This window comes from Oryx dammah, unplaced genomic scaffold, assembly GCF_014754425.2.
Source record: "Oryx dammah isolate SB20612 unplaced genomic scaffold, SCBI_Odam_1.1 HiC_scaffold_26, whole genome shotgun sequence".
In the NCBI taxonomy this organism is placed as follows: domain Eukaryota; kingdom Metazoa; phylum Chordata; class Mammalia; order Artiodactyla; family Bovidae; genus Oryx; species Oryx dammah.
In genome coordinates this window covers 19,769,730-19,791,425 of record NW_024070210.1, presented here as the reverse complement: position 1 = coordinate 19,791,425, position 21,696 = coordinate 19,769,730, and the positions used below count along the sequence as shown (strand labels likewise).

The window sequence follows — 21,696 nt, the reverse complement described above, 5'->3', positions numbered from 1 at the left end:
AAAATGAAATAGAGAAATCGAAAACAGCCCCACACAAATATATCCAACTGATTTTTGACAAAGGTATAAAAATATTCAGTGGAGGAAAGGCAGGCTTTTCAAACAAAGGTGCTGAAACAATTACATAGACAAAATAATGAACTTGACCTCACACACTATACAGAAATTTATTTAAATGAATCATAGGTTGAAATGTAGAACTTTAAAAATCTGTGACAGAAACATAGAAGCAAATCTGTGACCTAAGGGTTAGTGAAGCGTTCTTAGATATAATATCAAAATCTTGGTTTAGAAAAGAAATAATTGAGAAATTTGGGTTCATCAAAATTAAATCATTTGCAGCAATTTTTTCTTGGGGCATTTGCTGATTTGTAAGAGGCTTGGGGCTAAAGTGTGGCCAAAGTACAGATTAAAAGTTAGGTGGCTACTGTTTAGAGTTTTCATTGATTTCATGGGACCTGCAGAAATAAAAAACAGAGGTCAAGGATCACTGCAGAACTTGGATTTGCTTTTTAAAAAATGAAATTGAAATTCTAGAACTGAAGGGGGAAAAAAGAAAACCCCAGAAGTTAAAAATCGCAGCAAATGTTTTACAGAGCACATTAGACACAACAGAAGAGAAAAATAGTGAATTGAAGTTACTGGAAAATGTTTAATTGAATAATGTAGACAAGAAAACATGAGAAATACAGGAAAATGCCTGAAAGACATGTGGGCCACAGTGAATACATATGTGTAGTGGAATTCCCAGAAAAGAGGAAGAGAAATTAAAGCAGTATTGGGAGACATAATCAGTGTCTGAAGAAATACCCCTAGAGAAGTTTCCAAAACTGATGAAACACACACAAAACAGAGTCAAGGAACTCTGCCTATGGTAAGCAGGGTAGACACAAAGAAAGTCAGATATAGGTCCATTGTAGTAAAAATTGCTGAAATTAAATGAGAAAAGAGAACAATCTAAAAATAGCCAGAGGAAAAAGTACATTCAAAGAAGAATTAAGATAACTGGATTAAAATTAACCATTTCCTGAGCTGTAAAACATAAAAGGTAGAAGCCACATTTCTAGAATGCTGAAAAGTCTTTAAAAATGTAGACAGACAAATTTACAGTGGGAAAAAAATAGAACAGTGATCATCTGAGTCAGTGATTGTCAGTTGATACAGGCATATACAGCAAATGGGAACCAGGGGGCTTGGGGTGAAAGAAATGTTCTGTATTTTGATTGAGTGTGGGTTTGTTAGAAATCATTAAACTGTATGCCTCAAACAGATGCAGTTTACTGTCCAGAAATTATATGACTTGAAAATGGAGGCAGATTTCTATTTCCAGCCAAGATTAAAAGAGAAGAACTAGATTTACTTTCCCATCTGAAACAACTTTTACAAACTAGGCAAACCAATGAAACAGTGGTTTTTATGATGTTGGAGTCAGGCAACAAAGGACAATGGGAACCAAATGAACAGTAGAAATCACACCAGCTTTCAGCCTGAGTTCCCAGGCTGCACAGCCAGGAGGGGCCACCCAGTCGAAGCCCAGAGGTCTCCCTGAGTGAAGACTGAGATGTGAGTCCAGGGAGATAAGGATTTGCTGAGCTGGATACTGGTGCTTTACTCACCCAGTCATGTCCGACACTTTGTGACCCCATGGACTGTAGCCCGCCAGGCTCCTCTGTCCGTGGGGATTCTCCAGGCAAGAATACTGGAGTGGGTTGCCATGCCCTCCTCCAGGGGATCTTCCCGACCCAGGGATCAAACCCAGGTCTACCACATTGCAGACAGTTTCTTTACCATCTGAGCCACGAGAGTAAAGGTGAGTATTTGACGAAAGTATTGGCAGCCAGGGTGGGAACCACCCTAAGACTGAGCAAGGCAAATCCTCAGACCTCTGCGTGGCTGAGAACAGTGTCTGCTCTCAACAGGCAGCCTGGAAAACCTCATAGTTCCCATGGCATTGGGTAAAATCTTAGAATGACTTTCCCTCAATAATGGGACAGGATTAACCTCAAATTAAACAGTACTCTGATAAGACCTGTGAGTTTAAAAGGAAAAACTGAAAGGATCAGATTATTTCCAATTAACTGCCCCAGAGCAAAGCTCAAGCACCCCTCAAGGGTTCCTGACCCACACTTTGAGAACTGCTAGATGATGAGACGGTTCATAGGGAAAGTTTTAAATCCCCCTATTAAAGCAGACAATTTAAAAAGGTCTTATAAGAAAGGAAGACATGGGGGCTTTTCTCACGATCTGTGCCACCCCCAGTGCTGCCTTCTGGTTGTGACGTCAGGAAGAAGAGGTGGAAGTTCAGAACTTCTTAAGAGGTCTCTGAGAACTTGGTAATTCAAACCTGTTTCTATTGAGGGAGGGCCCTGACTATATCATGCATATTTCCAGGAACTCTGGTCTGTATAAGCCAGATTTTGCCGTGCCTGCTTCTATGATTCTGTGTTAAAGTGCCTATTTTATGAGAAGGAGAGCAACCCTGAATACTGTTGCTCCCAGCTGTGGGAGTCCATATCACTTTTGGTGGCTTTTGAAAGACACTTTCATCTCAAACAGAACCTTAGTCCTGTTGGATTGACCATAATTGCTTTTTACAATACAAACACTTCCTTCATTGCTCCATGTAAACAGTTGATATGGAGTTGATATGCAAGCATGGAACTGTAGAGCATGACTCCATGAATATCCGAAAGCAAAATCCTAAACAGTTGGATAAACCCAGCCTGTTTCCAAGATGGCTTCTGGCATCGTCATAACTATTCTAATCATTGCAGGAAAATATTATCTATTCATAGATGTGTTTGTGTCTCAAAAAAATCCTGTTTTATATAACATCATAACAATTCAAACCCTCCCCAAACCATAGCTCTAACTCCATTTCCAGTTGCTATTTGTCTTGAAATGTTCCTTATTATACTTATATAACCCCTCCTTTATAACAACTTATGTTCTGGGCAGGGAACAAGGTTGCTAACTAAGGATTCCCAGAACCTGAGTTCAGAGAATGACACCTACCTTGATTCCATTGCAGCAGAAACCAAGGATACAGTCATAGTGTCACCTTCAAGGATGGAGCACTGACATTCGGCACCATTTCAAATTGGAGGAAATTTGACATTCTAACAAATTTCCAAATCCTTTTAAAGGAGCTTTCCTTTGACAACAAGCAAATATCAGTCTGTCTGTCTGCGGGTGGAGTCACCAGAATCTGAGAAACGCGCCTAAAGACGGCAGCACACTGTCTCATTGTGCTTGCGTTCTGCTCCTGCAGTGGTTTGGGGGAAGTTTCCTTGCTTATCTTCTCTCCAAAGTGAGCTCTTTTGTTTATATAAATAAGTGAGTCCTTTTGAATGTTGCGCAGTGAAATCCTAGACCTTTATCTAAGAAGTTTAAAAAGCCACCCACAAATCCAGGGTCACTGAGATGCTTTCCACTGAACAAGTTTTACATTGTTGCATGAGAAGGCTGATCTGGGAGGCACAGAGCCAAATAGCAAATAACTCCAAGCTCCTTCCTTTCTCCAGATTGCTTCCTTTCTTTGGTAGCTCTCCCTGCAGGGAGAGAGTAAGGAGCTGGCTGTGTTAAGGACTTCTTTTGTAACAGACATAGAGCCTACCGCTACTGGTGAGACTTAATAGGATACTCAGCTTAATTGGAAAGCCAAGATGAAGGCTCCACCTTTGGGAGTTCCCTTCTATTAGTCACGTTCAGACCTTTGAAGGAGCCCAACTACCAGTGGCATGTGGCAGGTTTTACTCTTCTTCTTCTTTTTTTAACTGCATGTGGCATACCAAAAAAAATGAACTAAATCCTAAAAGTGTTTCTGTTAATAAGTAAAATGAAGCAGCAATAATGCAAGGTTGTATGCTATTTTTTAAAAATTCCATCATCGGTAGACACAGTTACTTGGAGGTTTCAGATCTGGAACTTTGCCCTGCACTCACTGGAGTAGGCAGAGGAGAGTCAATTCTGCACAATTACAGAGCTCCTAAGCAGCTCTCATGTCCACAGGTCATGTAAAACTTCTGAACCTTCCTTGTCAACTAGTTAGTGAGGAGAGGCTAAAGCAAGCAGGAGCTCCCTGATAACATTTTCTAGGTAACCACCATTCTGAACCATTTGATTTAGAAAGTTGAAAAGAATTGTTTAGGTTCACAGTCCTCTGTGTAAAACAATAGGAGCAGATACGTTTCCGCATTCAGAAAGGTCCAGATTTAGAAGGGTAATAAAATGCTTGCACTTAGAGCAAGTTCCAGTGGAATCTGGGGCAGCACCCCACCATCAAACACGTTAATATTTCCAAAGATATGAATATTCGCAGGAAGGAGTAAGTTAAACAGCATTCACTGTCAGTTTATAGGAAGTTTTGCTGCCAAATATGTTTGCTTAAGTTTGGTTTATACCTTTCAACTTTGGAATTGCAAATAAGGAGCTGTGGACGAATGCTGGAGTGACAGAAATACAGCACAACAAGCCTGATTGAATCCTGGTTATATTAAGTAGAGCCAAATCACAGGGTTGACAGTTTATGATCTTGTGTGCCTCTTACTGTTCCCGTTTCTGAACTTCTCTTTGCCTGTTGGTCATATGGGGTAATATTTGCAGGCTTTTGTGAGGAAAGCTAATGTAATTTAGTCACTAAACAGTGATTGGCAGATAGTGGCTATTCAGTAAAAGCTATTAAAATTTTGCCTCTTCCCCCTTTCCTTTTATGAGATAAAAATTTATTGATAACAGTAGTTGCAGTGCTAGTCTGTAAATAGGCTTCACGAATATGGATTACCCCGATTTCACTGGAGAATTAAATGTCTAAATTTTAATATAGAAATTCATTTCTTAAATGACTAATACAATTTTAAAATTTGTTTATAGGATGACTAAACTTTTCAGTGATGAAGAAATGTTTTGATTAATGTTATAGTTAAATTTCTTGAATGCTTTGTTTTCATTGTGATTTGCCATATGAGGCCCCTTTTAAAATTTCTATCTAGAGACTCATCGTTTAGAAAAATAATTTGAAAAGTACAGAGTTGATGATGCTCATGCTGTCACAAAGGTATAACCAAGGTTTATAACTTGGTGTATTGGAAAAATGGCCTTGGGAGATAAGTCTTTTCCAATTTTACCTCCCAAAATTTTAAAAGAACTTTAATGGGCTTTTAGTGCAAAACAGTTTAAAGTATATTTTTGCAAAAGAAATAAACCCACAGACATAGAAAATAAACTTGGTTGTTTATTTACCATAGTTTGTTTGGTAAACTTATGGTGACCAAAGAGAGAAGCAGAGGAGGGATGCATGCAGGAGTTTGGGATTAACATATACACAGGACCATGTAAAATAGATAACCAAGGAGGACCTACTGTATAGCACAGTGTACCCAATATTTTGTAATAACCTATAGGGGAAAGGAAACTAGAAAAGAACGTGTGTGCATGTGTGTGTATAATTGAATCACTTTGCTATACACATGAAACTAACACAGTGTTGTAAAACAAGGTTTTTTTTCCCAAAGGCATCTTTTGTAAAATAGACCTTTACTTTTAAATTCATAAGGCCTCCTTTTTTTTAAAAGGGGAAGAACAAAAGCAGAAGGATTTCAAGAGAAGAAAGAGGTTAGCTCCTTGATGGGCATATGGCCTACAGGACTTACTAGCATTTAAGTGGGCAGAGTGGATCTGCCTATATTTATATGCATTGTATCACCTGCCTTCACAGCTGAACTATCAGCAGAAAGTAGGCATCATGTACTGCAAAGCTGGACAGAGCACGGAAGAAGAGATGTACAACAATGAATCAGCCGGCCCAGCCTTTGAGGAATTCCTCCAGCTGTTGGGAGAACGCGTTCGGCTCAAAGGATTTGAGAAGTATCGCGCGCAGCTTGACACCAAAAGTAAGAAATACTTATACCCTCCTACCAGGCTTATTGTCCTCCTGCTGTGTTGATGTTCGCCTGCTAATTTACCTGTAAAACAACACTGCCACTAACTGTAGAATACTGCTGGTGATGGCGGAGAGGAAGCCATTCTCGGACGATTGGCTTTAAGACAATTGAAGACCATAATCAAAGCATTTAGGATTGGAATGTAAAAAAAAGCAGTGTTATCAGAAGTGTGAAAGATAGGAAGCAATGGATGGAGATGGTGCAGAATTCCTCCTGGATAGTGTTACATAAGCTTCACTGTATTTAGCTGAACGTTAGAGTGACTAAAAACTCCTGCAACTTAATAACCATCTGATCCTAAGCCCCAGAAGTCTTGACTTTCATTAACGCATTTCATAATCCTTGTCCATATCTGTGTAGTCAGCCATTGTAGGGTTTTCTTAATCACTTTTATATTTTACTGTCTTGAGATGTTTTTATTTTCTGTTTTTACTGTTCATAGTCTAACTTAATCTCCAAGCAAACAGGCTTCTTAACTTTGGTATTAGTTTGGCTCATAAAATGTGTTGATTAAAGTCACACTAGTGCAGCAGTCTGTTTATCGACAGCTCATGAATATAGAGGTTTGTCCATTCCCTTTTCCCAGGTGGTTAATAAAAGAGTTAGGTTCTCAAATATCTAGAGTAGGTTGACTTCTGCTGCGTGTCTGTGTGGAAGCAAATTTTAAATTTTATCTCAATATCCATCCATAGACACCTGTGACCTGTTTTCCTTTGAGAGGGTCTTTGGATTAGCACATCTGTATTGCAGTCTATAGTAAGCACTCTGATTTTCTGTACAGGAAATTAAATAAGGAGTCAAGTCATGAAAACAGAAAAGCATTCATAAACCCCACTGCAGGGAAGAATTTCCTGTTGCCATGGTTTTGCTGTTGCCAACTTGGAAACGACATGCAAGAGAGCCTATGAAAAACCATAAATAGCCTAGACTCTTAAATATTATTTTAACGTTCCATACTCTGCTTGCGACTGCAGAAAATATTAAATCTCAATATGCCCTTAAATCTATCAAGATATTCTGACATTTACTCTGTAATTCATTCACATTGTCCCAGTTTGTTGTGTTATGTAAATTATAATTACCACAAAGAGCTATTAAAAGGGTCTGGGAAGAAAATGTAATAAGAGCCTTGATTCTATCAATGAATGGTCAGAATCGGAGTTGGTAAGGTTATTTATCATTTCTTGGTCCTTCACTATCTCCTGGATTTTGCTCAAACTCATGTCCATTGAGTCCATTTATTATTTGTGTATTTACAATGTTCCTAGCCATCTCTCTCTCTCTCCGGAAAAGGCAATGGCACCCCACTCCAGTACTCTTGCCTGGAAAATCCCATGGATGGAGGAGCCTGGTCGGCTGTAGTCCATGGGGTCGCGAAGAGTCGGCCACGACTAAGTGACTTCACTTTCACTTTTCACTTTCATGCGTTGGAGAAGGAAATGGCAACCCACTCCAGTGTTCTTGCCTGGAGAACCCCAGGGACGGGGAGCCTGGTGGGCTGCCGTCTATGGGGTCGCACAGAGTCGGACACGACTGAAGCTACTTAGCAGCAGCCATCTCCTGATGAAAGGACAATATGAGAAATGTAGATAGCAGGGCCATTCCTAAGCAATGTGGCATCATGTAAGGGAGTGGAATAAGCAAAATAAGCACTTTGCACATTTTGCCCCAATAACTGCAAAGACCTTGATTAGTAAACTGCTTCTAGTGACACATTTTACAGTTATGCAATACATTAGTCAAGGGCAGGTTCCTTTTCACTGAGCTACTCTCCTTTATTGCTCCCGGTAACCTTCTGAGGCATAGCTCCTGAAAAGGGTTCACAGGTTCCTTTTCTGTCCTTTCAGAGGGTCATTTCCTAAAGTCATTGAAAAGTAGGAAAGTGTTTCCACTCTAAAGCTTGAAGAAGACAGTATGCATATTTATCTCTCTTAACTCCCAGCTGAGAAGGACTATTAGCATCATAACTGAAGGGGGTATTAAACAATAATAGACCCAAAGACATAGGGATCAACCAGCCCCTGCACACCCCAGCGGCCTTCTGCTGGCCACGACACACCCAGAGATGAGACTTTGTTTGGTGTGCTATGAGATGATCTCGCCACATCTTACCTAATCTTAAATTGTGTTAAACTCTTTCAATACAATGCTTAAAAAGAGAAAACGCTTTCCGGAATGTGTGTTCCTAAAGGATCTCTCCCTCTCTGTGTGACAGTGTCCTTGTCACTTGGATCTGTGGGTTTGTAGTCTTAATCAAATTCAAACATTATTTGCCAAGCTCATTTTATTTTTCTGCACCTCATCTTCTGAATCTCCAATTATATATATATTAAGTCACTTACTAGTTGTGATTTAATTTTTAACATTTCCCCCTCCCCTGCCCCCCGTGCTTATATTTGGAAAATTCCTGTTAATGTTTTTAAGTTCACTGTGTTTTCTTTTCTTTCAGTGTTTCTTAATCTGCTGTTAGTCAATCTAGTGAAATTTTTATTTCAGATATTGTGATTTTCAAGTCTAGAAGTTGCATTTGGGCTTTCTCTCTCTTTTTTTTTCTTTTCTCTGCCCCCTCCCCCCCCTTTTTTTGGGAGTAATCTTATATTTCCATATTCTTTTCATTAGGTTCATGTCCTTTAAAGCCTTGAATGTATTTATAATAGCTGTTTCAAACTATTTGCATGCTAGTTCCATCATCTCTGTCATTTGGGGTCTCCTTTTAACAGATTTTCTCATGCTTTTGAGTTACATTTTATTTCTTCATATGTCTGGTTATTTTTGATTGGATACTGGATATTGTGAATGTTTCATCATTGAGGATCTGGATTTTGTCCTTTTCTTTAAATAGTGTTGTTTTATTTTGGTAGGCAATTAAGTTAGTTACAGAACAGTTTGACCTTTATAAAGATCAAACAGTTTGATCTTTATTTGTTCTTATGCTTTTTTAAAGCATGCTGCTGCTGCTGCTGCTAAGTCGCTTCAGTCGTGTCCGACTCTGTGCGACCCCAGGGACTGCAGCCCACCAGGCTCCTCCGTCCATGGGATTTTCCAGGCAAGAGTACTGGAGTGGGATGCCATTGCCTTCTCCATTTTTAAAGCATAGTTTTAAAAAAAAGAGTAGTTGTTGTTGTTCAGTCACTAAGTTGTGTCTGACTCTTGGCAACACACCAGGCTTCCTGGTCCTTCACTGTTTCCTGGAGTTTGCTCAAACTCATGTTCACTGAGTAAGGTATGCCCTCCAACCATCTCATCCTCCACCACCCCCTTCTCCTTTGGTCATCATCTTTCTCAGCATCAGGGTCTTTTCCAGCCAGTCAGCTCTTCACATCAGGTATGAGGTGAATATTCAGGCTCTTTAGTTCCTCTTCACTCTCTGCCATTAGAGTGGTATTATGTGCATATCTGAGATTGTTGAGATTTCTCCCAGCAGTCTTGACTCCAGTTCGTGAGTAGTCTGTACTCTCTGCCTAATTTACTGCTCTTACTAAGGCATGACTTTTCTTGCGCCTGAATACCAGCATACTCAGTGAAGTATCTCTACTATGGCTGGTCAAAACTTCAATGTCTTCCAGCCCTGTGTGAACTGTGAGAATTGTTTGGCTGACAATTCTCTGGTAATTATTTCCCCAATAGTTTCTCTTTTCTTTCTTTTTTTGAAATTGAGGTATAATTGACATACAACATTATATTAGCTTCAGGTGTACAACATAATGACTCCATGTTTTTGTATATTCCAAAATGGTCATCATAATAAGTCTGGTTATGTATCACCATACCTGGTAGGCTGCAGTCCATGGGGTTGCGAAGAGTCGGACACGACTGAGCGACTTCCCTTTCACTTTTCACTTTCATGCATTGGAGAAGGAAATGGCAACCCACTCCAGTGTTCTTGCCTGGAGAATCCCAGGGAAGGGGGAGCCTGGTGGGCTGCCATCTATGGGGTCACACAGAGTCGGACATGACTGAAGTGACTTAGCAGTAGCAGCAGTTTTTTTTTTCTTGTGATGAAAACTTTTAAGATCTACTCTCTTAGCAACTTTCAGCTATTCTGTATAGTGTTATTTACTATAGCCACCATGGTGTACCATGATGCACCCTGATGTTTTTTCTTTCCCTGGCTTTTGGAACCCCACTCTGTGCCTGTGCAGCTTAATATTCAGCCCAAGACTCGAGGGAACCCCTGTGCAGATTTCTGGGCATCTTTCACTGTGCCGTTTCCTTCTCTTCAGTATTGTGCCCAGCAGATATCAGCCACACCTCAGCCTTCCAGACCTCCAGCATGTTTGGCTTCTCTCTTCAAATCCCTTCTCTGTGTGATTGTTTTGAAAGTACCTTCCGGTAGAAAGCTGGGTAGGATCGTAAGGCTCATCTCCTTTGATACTTCTTCCTCCAAGATCACTATCCAGTGCTGCTTATTGTAAGATGTCTTGAGGGGGAAAAAAGTTGTTTCAGATATTTTGTTTATTTTTCTATTTATTTACAATAGGAGAGCAGGTCCTATACCAAGTGCTGTTATGGCCAGAAGCAAAAGTCCTAGATACTCTCTATATGTCATCTCATTTAATCTCCACAAACTCTGCTAGATGCCAGTCATCCCCGTTTTACAGACTAGGCTTCTTTGGATTAACTAGGGTGCCCGAGGTTAAGTATTAAGCGGGGAGGCCATATCCTAGTGTTATGGTTAGTGATGTGTTCAGAGAAAACATAAAAGTAGAAATAAGGACAGTGAAGCCCAAAGCTGTGCTTTGTGGCTGTGTCATCCCCTCTCTTGAGCCCTTGGGCTAAAATTATTCAAACAATCTAAAGAGAAAGCTCCACTTGTCACGTATTCAGATTTTAGTGTTTTGGTAAAAGAGAGGCTCAAGGAAAGGAAGGTTTGGTGAAACTGTTGAACCATTTCTTCTTATTCCCAATTTTCTGTACAAAGTCGCAATTTCCCATTTCATAAATAAGGACTTCCAGCAAGCAAGCTACTTTTGTGTCAGGGGTTGGAACAGTTCTGCAGTGAAAAATCTTTCCAGAGTGAATTTTTTTCTCCTTTTTTGTTTCCTTATTTGGATGGCATAACCTCTAGGTAATTGCCATCCCCTCCCACTACAGTAAAAGCAAAAACAAGCTTCCCACCAAGCAGTTTGTTATTTGAAAGCTGGAGACCACCCTCATTTTAAGTTGTGTGTGGACTATTATTTGGGAAATTATTTCCTGAATAAGGTGCGTTTGTCAAGTCAGCATGCAGGAGACTTAGAAGCTCTTGCAAAGCATTCCTTCAGAGCTCTGCCTTCATGCATTTGCCACAATTTTAGTGAATGCATGTTGCTTGCCTCATTTTTCAGCAATGTTATAATGATCACTGAGTTTCAGGGTCTTAGAACAGATGTAAGACTTTTCATAAAGAAAATAAATCCTGTATTTCCGATATTTAACCTTTGATAAATAAAAGAATAAAACTGGCATTATTTAAATGCTTTGCACGTTTAAAGGACCATTTGGAGTTGTAGAGACTGATGAATGAAGAAAAGTTTTTTTTTTCCCTCCTTAACTTTGAACTGTGTTATAGTATCAAGTTTTTCTCTTGAGTGTTACTGAGATGCAGTTGGCCAAGAAATTGAAATATGTAAAAGGCCCTGTTTAAGGCAGCTATACTTTTTATCTCAACTGCAGAAAATTCTAAATTCCAATCAGTGTGTTTCTTAAGCATCTTTTATGGGCTACTACTTTCATAGACATTGTTTCACTCAATCCTCACAACAGTGAGAATATTGAGGGGCAGAGAAGTAAAGTGACTTGTCTGTGGTTATTTAGCAAATGATGCTGGAGGTGTTGGAATTCAGATCGTCTTACTTCCAAGTGGGAATCCAGATAATTGCAGGTATTTTGCAAAGAGCTCTGTATGTAGAAAACAGACTGATTCCTAAAGTACCCAGCCCACATCATTGCTTATCTTTTTCTCACAGGATGTTAGTGGTTTTAAGAAGCCTTCGGTTCCAGGCATGTACATGTGCACACATGCACATTCCTTGAACTGACACAGTGTGAGTTCTCCTGTCACGGCAAAGGGTGGTATTACAGACTATTCCCATCCTCAGTGAAGTAAGCCACCTCCTGATGATGGTTAAAGATACACTGAAGAAAATGCAAGTAAATATGATAGATGCCAGAGCAGATGGGATTCTTGCTTTTCCCAAATACTTCGTGAGGAGATGAAATAGTAGTGAAGGGCAGATGCATGTCTCATCTAAAATGCGTGCCGGTGTTCCAGGCGTCAATACTTGTTCCTGACTGTGCTCCTTCCAAGCATTGACCTCTGCATCCCCAAGCCCTGAGGCAAGCTTACATACTAGGGAGAGCTAGAGTCTTTAAATGGATGGTCCTTAGCAGCCAGCTGATGATTACTCTATTGGTATTTCAGACTATGAATGATGATCAGTCCCACTGCCTGTCTGGGATTTCGTCTTGTGCACTATTTGTGTTCTACAGGGGCGAGGACCTTCACAAACTGAGCTTAAGCTTTCTTCATTCTGTTGACTTTCTTAGTCTGCCTGCATTTAGTTCATGAGATTGATTTTCTCCTTGTAGTCATAAATATTTTAAAACTAGGAACTTGCACAAAATCAAATTCCTTAGGCTTGTTTTCCTTTATCTAGCTTTTCTCAGCTCAAATCTGTTGGTGACCAGGAAGTGATTAAGTAAAAGTCGAATTACTTTTTCCTGATTCAGATTTGTACACATCTACCTTTAACATCCAAGTTTTATCCCCCTTAAAGCAAAAGACTTTCACCAAGAGAAGTCAAGAATGAATATGACATTAACCATATCTGAAACTGCTTCTACAAACTTATTAACCTATACATACCATCTTTAAATAGAAGTGCCTATTGTAGGATATTCTCACTTATCTACACCTTTTCAAAGCAGCTGAAAGAAATATTCTTATCATTCCTCAATTACTCAGTGCCTTCTTATCATCTAGTTTGAATATTAGAAATTTTACTTTCTACGACTTAGTGTAGAGGGCTGACCTTATGAGTGGATACCCACCAGTCACTGGTAGTATAATTTGGAGGCAAGTCACGTGATTATCAAGATGACCTATAAGATGCCTAATTTATTTTTTAACTTTTAAAGCTCCATACACATATGAAGGAGCATTATCTTCTTTTTATCCCTCTTCTGTAAGCATATTTTCCCTTTAGAAATTACTCATTACATATTCTTTTCAACCAGAGGAAAAAAGATTTTTGTCGCAATGATCATCTTCTATGATTTTCTTTCCTTTTCATTCTGTTTAATTCCGATGCCTTATTCTTCAGAGAATATAACAAACCTTTATTTTCCATTTTCTCTGATAAAGTTTAGCAATGCTGATGTATACATAGTAATTTCAAGATTTTTGAATTCCTTTCTTCTCAGAGAAGAAAATTTCATTGTTTTGACCCTAGTTTCCCTCACTAAAAGTTTTGAAACGGCTTCCAAACCGTTTAAAATTATCAGCAAGGCTGGGATTTTCAAAGCTCCCCAGAAGAAGACTGGTCATATAGCATCTGTTGTATAAAATGCACCAAGTGTAGGAAAGAGAGAAAGGACAATAAATATGAAACAAATTATCTTCAGGGTCATCTTCACTCTTCTTTCATGACAGTAATGCCTTTAGAATTAGAAAGACATATAAAACAAAATGTAATAAAAAATCTTTTTTTTTTTTAGTTCATTAATTTTGCTTAAAATTGATTTGAGACACACATAAGTACTCGTCAGGTTGACACATTGACTTGAAAGTTGTAAAATGTGCCTATCAGTTCTGGAGCTATTTATATCAAGAGTCTTTAACAATGGATACCTTCTTCATACTCAAGACCTGTCTTAAGTTGGTCAGTGATTTATTGTAGTTAATTTGTAGTTTTTTGTGGTAGTGGTTATTAACATTTAGAAGATATTTTTCTTGGGGAGTTACGTTTTGGTACCTATTTTTGCAGTTTTTCAAAAGTAGACCTTGCTTTATTCTACATTTATCTTGATTTTAAAACTGTTGGCATTTTATGCCCTCTTCAAAATTAAGATCCTCTAAGAAGCTCAAGGTTGAAACTCAGGGCTCTAGAATATCTTAGCAAATCTCTGCAAACTGCTGTTATGGTCTATTCTTGGAACAGTGCCTAAGGGCGGTGCAGCTACTGCGTTAAAGTCCCCTCAGGGTATTTATTAAAATAGATCATTCTGCCCAGCCCCACACCTACGGAGCAGTATTTCTGGGCATGGGGGATGGGAGGCTGCCTTTTAAGCAGCACCTCAGGTGACTCCAGGTACACGCCAGTTTGAGAACTGCTGCTTTATGGTATATGCCAGAGGCTTTGACTTGCTGCATCATTCTCTAAAATGCTCCTCAACAATATGGTTGATGGAGGATTGAGTTTACCCAGAATGAATGCACTTCCATTCATTTTGCCTGTAAGTCCAGGTCCTTTAAGGCTAAAGAGACTTCCCTTCAACTGGACAGTTAATAATTCTCTTTGGTTTCCAAGTGTTTACAGATGCATTGATTTGATAACAGTCAAGGAGGTCAGGGTTGTTTTTTTTAATAAGGAAAGTGAGCACAGACACACGCAGTCTTAAACTATTAGACATTGCTATAAAACCTTTGTTACTCTATGTTACAGTCTTGTTAAGTTTCCATCTATTTGTTAAGAGCAAAACAATGGTTCTCCTGCTTGAGTCAGAAGTATTGGAAAAGAGGTCCTGAACTTGAAGTTTGTGGGCAGAATTCAGGGGTCTGTGAACTTGGGTGAGAAATAATTTTATATTTATGTCACTGATCTCTAGTTGAAATTTAGCATTACCTTCAATTATGAATCTAGGCAACAAATCACAGCAGTATAGGCTCCACCTGTGATTTTACCAATTGAAAGTATAGGTATTTTCATACCATATTGTTGTTGGAGGTATCTCAAGATACTGCTTATGCACTTCACTAGGTCAAAATTATAGTATTTATTAGACTTACTGCTAAAACTTGTTACAGAAATCTTATGCTATTACATCATTTTAAAATTATTTTGATAGCAGTATTTTTTAATCCATTGATTTCTATTGAAATTTATGTATTTTGTCTTTGTTGTTGTTTAGTTGCTAAGATGTGTCCAACTCTTTTGTGACCCTATGGACAGTAGCCCACCAGGCTCCTCTGTCCCTGGAATTTTGCCAGCAAGAATATTGGGGTGTGTTGCCATTTCCTTCTCCAGGAAATCTTTCCCACCCAGGCATCGAACCCATGTCTGCTGCGTTGGCAGACAGATTCTTTACCACTGAGCCCGCCTGGGAAGCCCATATTTTATTATACCTATGCATTTACAAATATTTGTCTAAGAAGGAATCCATAGGCCTCACTAGACTGCCAAAGGGGGTCAGGTATAAAAAATGGATAAAAACTCCTATACCAGATCTTGTCTAGGATCTTTTCATCCTAAACCATTTTCTGTCCCCAGCCCCCTTTTGAGATGTCTCTCTTAAATGAGCTGTTTTTTCCTATTCTTACAATTGTCTCTCTCTCTCTTTTTTTTTTTTTTTTTACTGTAGCTGACTCCACTGGAACCCATTCTCTGTACACAACATACAAAGACTATGAGATCATGTTTCATGTTTCTACCATGCTGCCATACACACCTAACAACAAGCAACAGGTAAGAGATCCTTGTGTTTTCTGTGTTTTTTTTCACCCTTGTTTCATTTCCCCCAGAAGCCAAAGTGGCAAGTTTGTAAAATCTTAAACCAGAATTTAATGTTCCACCTGTCACAGCAGCAGGAAGCTTTGTACTTTGTGTGGAAGTAATAGCAAATGAGCTGAAAACAAATGAAGAGACACAAATTCTAGGTTAACAGCCACCTGGATGGCTTTGTGAATTAATCATTTGCTTTTCACCCAGGAGGATTGAGGTTTTCCTGAAATCTGAAAAGAGCAAGTTGAAGTCATGGTGATTAGATGACTCTGCAGGGTTACAGAGAACACGTATGAGTAGGTGAAGTTTCATCTCAAGAGGCCAGTGTACAAGGCAGGAAAGTACTGACGTTTCATTTCAGATTTCAAAGGAGGTTTCTTCTACTTACTTGGAGAAAAATTCAAAATAAATGTCAGTGGGATCTCAGAGAAGTGGTTTTTGTTTTTCTTTTTTTTAAACATATCCTTCAGGGAACAGCACAAGTAACAATTGGATTTGTGTACCTCATATATAGATTTCTTTGGAAAAGATCTAAAAGCACAATGCCTATTACTAAAATGTAGTCAGTGAGATGATAAAATGTGAAAACTAAGAAATGGCAGATGGTTACAGAGCAAGATGGAAACTGGCAGTATTGTTTTAAAGAGTATGTGGTGGTAGTTGGTTTTTAAAATGTTTTAAAACAAATGATACCAAATTGAAACTTAAAAGACCCAGAGAACTAATAGACTCTACTTTCAATAGCTCTTATAAACACAGCAGTCTTAAATCACTTCTGACCTTCAAACGGACATAGATTTTATTATTGTCAATTGTTGTACTAACAGAACACAGGCCAGCTGCAGAATGAATCACATCCTCTTTCATAGAATTTAACAAAACAGGGATCAAATCTAACACGTTGTCACATAAATTTGATTACATCACACATGTCAATAACAAAATCTTACCTCTCTTGATTCCCAAAGTAATCAAGAGTAGGAAACAAAGCAGTAAGTCAGCTATAAATCTGAAATAAACCTATTTTAAGATAAATTCCCTGATCTGGAGTTTGTTGACTGTTCTATGCGCATTCCAAATTCTAGATTTCTTAGAGGAAAATACCGTGCTAAGAAAAATATACTAAACTCATTCTGACCAGACAGTAGAGAGATTTTAAAAACATTAGCAAATGATCTTTAAAGGGAAGATGAAGCCTTATTCTACCTGATTACTCAATGAAAAAGGGTTTCCTAAGTGGCTCAGTGGTGAAGAATCCACCTGCCAATGCAGGAGATAAACGTTCCATCCGTGGGTCAGGAAGATCCCCTGGAAAAGGAACTAGCACTCCGATATTCTTGTCTGGAAAATCTCACAGACAGAGGAGCCTAGAGGGCTACAGTCCATGGGGTCGCAGAGTCGGACAGGACTTAGGGACTAACCAATGTTCAGCAGAGAAAAGTAACGTGGGGGAGGAGGGGTAAAACAATCAGTAACAAGATGCAGTTGTTTATATCCAGCTATTTATAAACCTATTTAAGTTAAAGTGCTGAGCTGTTAGTGGGCATTTAAGTGGACAGCCATCTAAATGATTCAATTTGGGGTCTAGTCAAAACAAAAGTATTATGATCCTAAATCAGAATGAAAGAAATAATTGGTATTCTGCATATTAAGAAATTTTAATTCTCTAGTTAAAGAATTTATTGTAATATACATAGATTACATTATGGTTAGAAAAACCAGAAAGAATGTGTCTTAAAATCTTTTTGCAGGTATTGATTTATAAACCTTGTCTTTTTTTTCATTATATATATTGGAAGATGGATCGATGGATTTATTTCTGTGTGGGTCGTTTAGTAAGTAAGATAACATATCAAGCCATATTTTGAAGGAAGGATGACAGTACATCAAAAAGCAATGACCTCCATGTAAGAATGACATATACATAGGTAGATCATATTTGAGTTAGATGTGTTCAAGATCCTGAATAGATTAATAATCTTTGATAACGGGTATATTTTATTTAGCAGTCAATAGGAAGTAGCCTTTATTTATGTCACATCTGATAATATAGCATGTTTAGAAATGAAGTAAACAGCCTCATTAAAAGATAATTTGGGATGCTTTAAAATTCCTAAGGTTAAAAGTACATTTCACAAACTTCCTGACTCCCAATTCTCAACCCTAATCAAATGCTGTTGTTTCTCCAGTATTGGCCGACAGCCAATACTTGATCATTGATTTTACTGGTATGTCATCTGTATAAGTTAAAGTCACTGGAGAAATTTTTCTTTAAGATGTATAAATATAAGTTTTTCTCTAATGAATAGTTTAGGTAAAGGCCGTGTTTAGCTATTCTCCTCCTGGTAGGAGCTTCCGTGTAATAAATACGAATAATACAAATTTTGTTCAGTTTTTCTTCACATGATTGAGCTAACCTGCTTAAGGACCCCTCCCAGAGAGGCACTGACCTGGGATGATTCATTCGGAGGGTCTGAAATTGAAAGCCACCTTCCCTGAACACCTTTTAATGTGAAACAGAAGGTGGTCTTAAGCAGCATTCACTGTAATTAAAACAGTTATTTAAACCTGAAATTTAACCTGCTATAAAACTGTTAGAACTGTTAGAATATTATTTATTTCTGCATCCTCGGCTTGTGCCACAAACAGTATTATCAGAAAACATCTTAGCCCTGTTTCTTTAAATGAAGCTAATTGAATCAGAACATAAACTGTGTTGTAATTACTTCAGCCATTCTCATCTTTTAAAAAAATCTTCCCCGTGGCAAGTTTCTTTCTTATACAAAAATGGAACAAAACTGTTGTTATGGAAACTGAGGATTTGGAGACCTAGGACTTGGCGTAATATGCTAGAGATTGGTTAGATCTATTTGAATGGACTATGTATTTTATGCAAATTTCTGAATATTCATTTCTATAGTCTTCCTTGGAGGAGATGATAAGACATGCTAAAATATTGACAATAGCTGTGTAGATTTCCTTGCCTAATATGAATGTTTTAAATACAATTACAGAAGGGAATTGAAGAGGAAAAAGCAGACCTTCGTCATTTGTGTTGTTTGCTTATGTTTTCTTTTAGCTCCTACGGAAGCGGCACATTGGAAATGATATTGTAACAATTGTTTTCCAAGAGCCGGGAGCACAGCCATTCAGCCCGAAAAACATCCGATCCCACTTTCAGCATGTTTTCGTCATTGTCAGGGTTCACAACCCCTGCACTGACAGTGTCTGTTACAGGTAATGGCTCCAGAGGGGGCTGGATGGGCGTTGGCGGGTGGTCACATCGAAGGCCCCCCTCCAGCTCTTCGGAAGTGGCAATGGGAAGTCTATCGCTATTTATTTCTGCCTTTAAACTGTCCATGCGGATGGCCAAATTCACAGGATGACGTGACCTGGTGGCACTGACATTCCCTAGACACGTTGGTTAGACACCTGCTGTTTCCATTCGCACCTCCTCCTTAGGTGGTGTCCTTCATCCACACCATCTGGTTATCAGCTAATTACTCATACTGCTAATTATATTTTGCTTTTGCTATGGCAGAAGCAGAGAAGAATGATCATAAGAAGTAGGGAATAGTGAAAGTGAAAGTCGCTCAGTCATGTCCAGCTCTTTGCACCCCCATGGACTGTGGACTGTTCAGTCCATGGAATTCTCCAGGCCAGAATACTGGAGTGGGTAGCCTTTCCCTTCTCCACGGTGTCTTCCCAACCCAGGGATCGAACCCAGGTCTTCCACTTTGCAGGCAGATTCTTTACCAGCTGAGCCACAAGGAAAACCAAATAAGTAGGGAAGAGAAGTTTAATTTTTTTTTTAATTATTGCTATTATTTAAAAAAACCCAAACCTTTGCTTCAGGCTGACTTGATTCACTGTAACATTTCTGACTTCAGTCTTAGAGGCTTTGTTAAGTGTTTGGTGGAATTGTTTCCATGTCCCTCACTGATGTAGTCTCATGAGTTACAGAATTCAAGATCTACCTGCAGTGGCCTCTGCAGGAATCCTGGAGGGGATTAGTGTTGAAGAGAGTAAGAACCTGTGATGCTGGAGTGACATGAGTGTCATGCCAAGAAGATGTTTTGAGGATGTTCTAGCATGAGTAAGATGTCCTAAGAGGAATCTGTCCTTTTAGAATATGAAAGTTTATTGTAGTTTTGCATCCCTGAAATTTGGGAGACAAGGCTTTGTTAATTTTGAATAGTTCTTTTTTACTTAATGTAGCCATCTATACAGAAAGTGGCCAACCTAGGCTGCTAATTGGTTTGTTGTGAAATCTACAACTGTCTAATCCTAGGGGTAAGGCAGGTTAATTATAGGAGAACAAGCAAGTTCAGGGAACAGAACAAGTCAAGGTTACTTCTACTGACTGCCATCATCCCTCCCTATTCTACTATGTAACTATGATGAGCCCCCGTTATAAGCCCAGCTCTAGTTTAGGTATCTTATTTGTATTATTACCTCATTCAGTTTTTAAAATCTATGAGGTGGCTTCCCTGGTGGCTCAGATTGTGAAGAGTCTACCTGCCATGTGGTAGACCCAGGTTCAATCCCTGGGTCGAGAGGATTCCCTGGAGGAGGAAATAGCAAACCACTCCGGTATTCTTGTCTGGGAAATCACATGGACAGAGGAGCCTGGTGGGCTACAGTCCACGGGGTCACACAGAGTCGGACATGACTGAGCGACTTAGCACTTTCATGAGGTGGGTACTGTTTTAATCCCCATTTTCACATGAGAAAACTTGAGCGCATGGGAATAGGTAACTTGCCTGAAGTCAGCTGGTACTGGGCAGAGTGTAGGTTTGAATGCACCAAGTCTGATTGTAGAGTTTTGTCTCTTAGCCACTCTACCCTGCTGCCTCACTCCATGCCATGTGAAATAGGGTCTTTGCTGCCCCTGCTACCAACCTGCAGGCTGTTCCAGAATTTCTCAGATGCCGAGTCTATGTGAAAACCCCAAACCAAGGAGGTCTGTAGTTTCTTAGACTCAGTGGGTAGAAATTGAAGCAAAGGAAGCCTACATCTAAAGCCCCTTAGCAAGAATATGGTCTCCAAAAGCTATGCTAGTTAAGTGTAGAAGGAAAGAATTAATGTAGAACATTTGACTGTAATTGGGATGGATAACCGAGTTTAGAAACTATACCCAAGCGATGGAAACGTGCTGTGTATTGGATTCCTGCAAAGGATTTCATACAACTTTGTGGACAGAAAGCTAAATCCTGTTTTGAATCATCTCTAGGATGTTTGGGGAATGGAAAGCTATGTACTTTCTTTTAAAAAGAGATTCTTCTTTTAAAGGTCTTTGTCTTAGTGAATTGCTGTCCAGTAGAAATATAGTGCAAGTCACATATTCATTTTGTATTTTCCAATAGCCATATTTTTTAAAGTAACAAGAAATAGGTAAAATTAATTTTAACAGTAGGTTTTTGCCCAATGTAAAGCGAAAGTCCCTCAGTCGTGTCCAACTCTTTGCGGCCCCATGGACTGTATTTTGACCCAATAATATATATTATTTACCTGTGATATCCAAATATTATAATTTCAACATATAATTTTTAAATTTTAAAAATTATTGAGAAATCTTACATATTTTTGGACCAAGACAAATCTCGAGTGCATTTTTGACTTACAGCTCACCTCAGTTAGGATGCTCGATTTTCATTGGAAATAATATGTATTTAGATTTCATAAAATTTGCAGTTGGAAAAGTACATTCATGATAGCTTATTCCAAACATACTTTTAAAAGACTTTTGGAAAACTGAATCAAGTGACGGTTTTTAAAATTTAATATGATTTAATACTCCTTAACTATACCAGCCACATTTTCAGGGCTTCATAGCCACTGAAGTGTGTCCAGTGCGAGTCTAAATACACTGGTATAAGGAGGGAAGATGTCTGAGCCTTCTTCAGTACTTGACTGGTGGAGGAGGTGATATCTATTTTATTCTTTTCAAACTCTCCTCCCCAGCCTGAGAATCATGATTTTTGCTTGCTGTTTTTTTTCTCTCTCTCATTTTTAATCTCTTACCTGGAGACCGCATATTCTTAGCCTACCTT

General features: G+C 38.9%; 1 protein-coding gene across 7 annotated transcripts in view; it reads left to right on the top strand.

Annotated features, from left to right (window-relative positions):
* Positions 1–21,696, top strand: part of SIPA1L1 (signal induced proliferation associated 1 like 1) — a 381,195-nt gene that overhangs the window by 280,985 nt on the left and 78,514 nt on the right. For all 7 annotated transcript variants that reach the window (XM_040226163.1, XM_040226162.1, XM_040226164.1 and 4 more), the window contains 3 exons: positions 5,717–5,891; positions 15,504–15,607; positions 18,723–18,880. In XM_040226163.1, the coding sequence (XP_040082097.1) occupies positions 5,717–5,891; positions 15,504–15,607; positions 18,723–18,880 (437 nt within the window). The remainder of the gene's footprint in view (positions 1–5,716; positions 5,892–15,503; positions 15,608–18,722; positions 18,881–21,696) is intronic.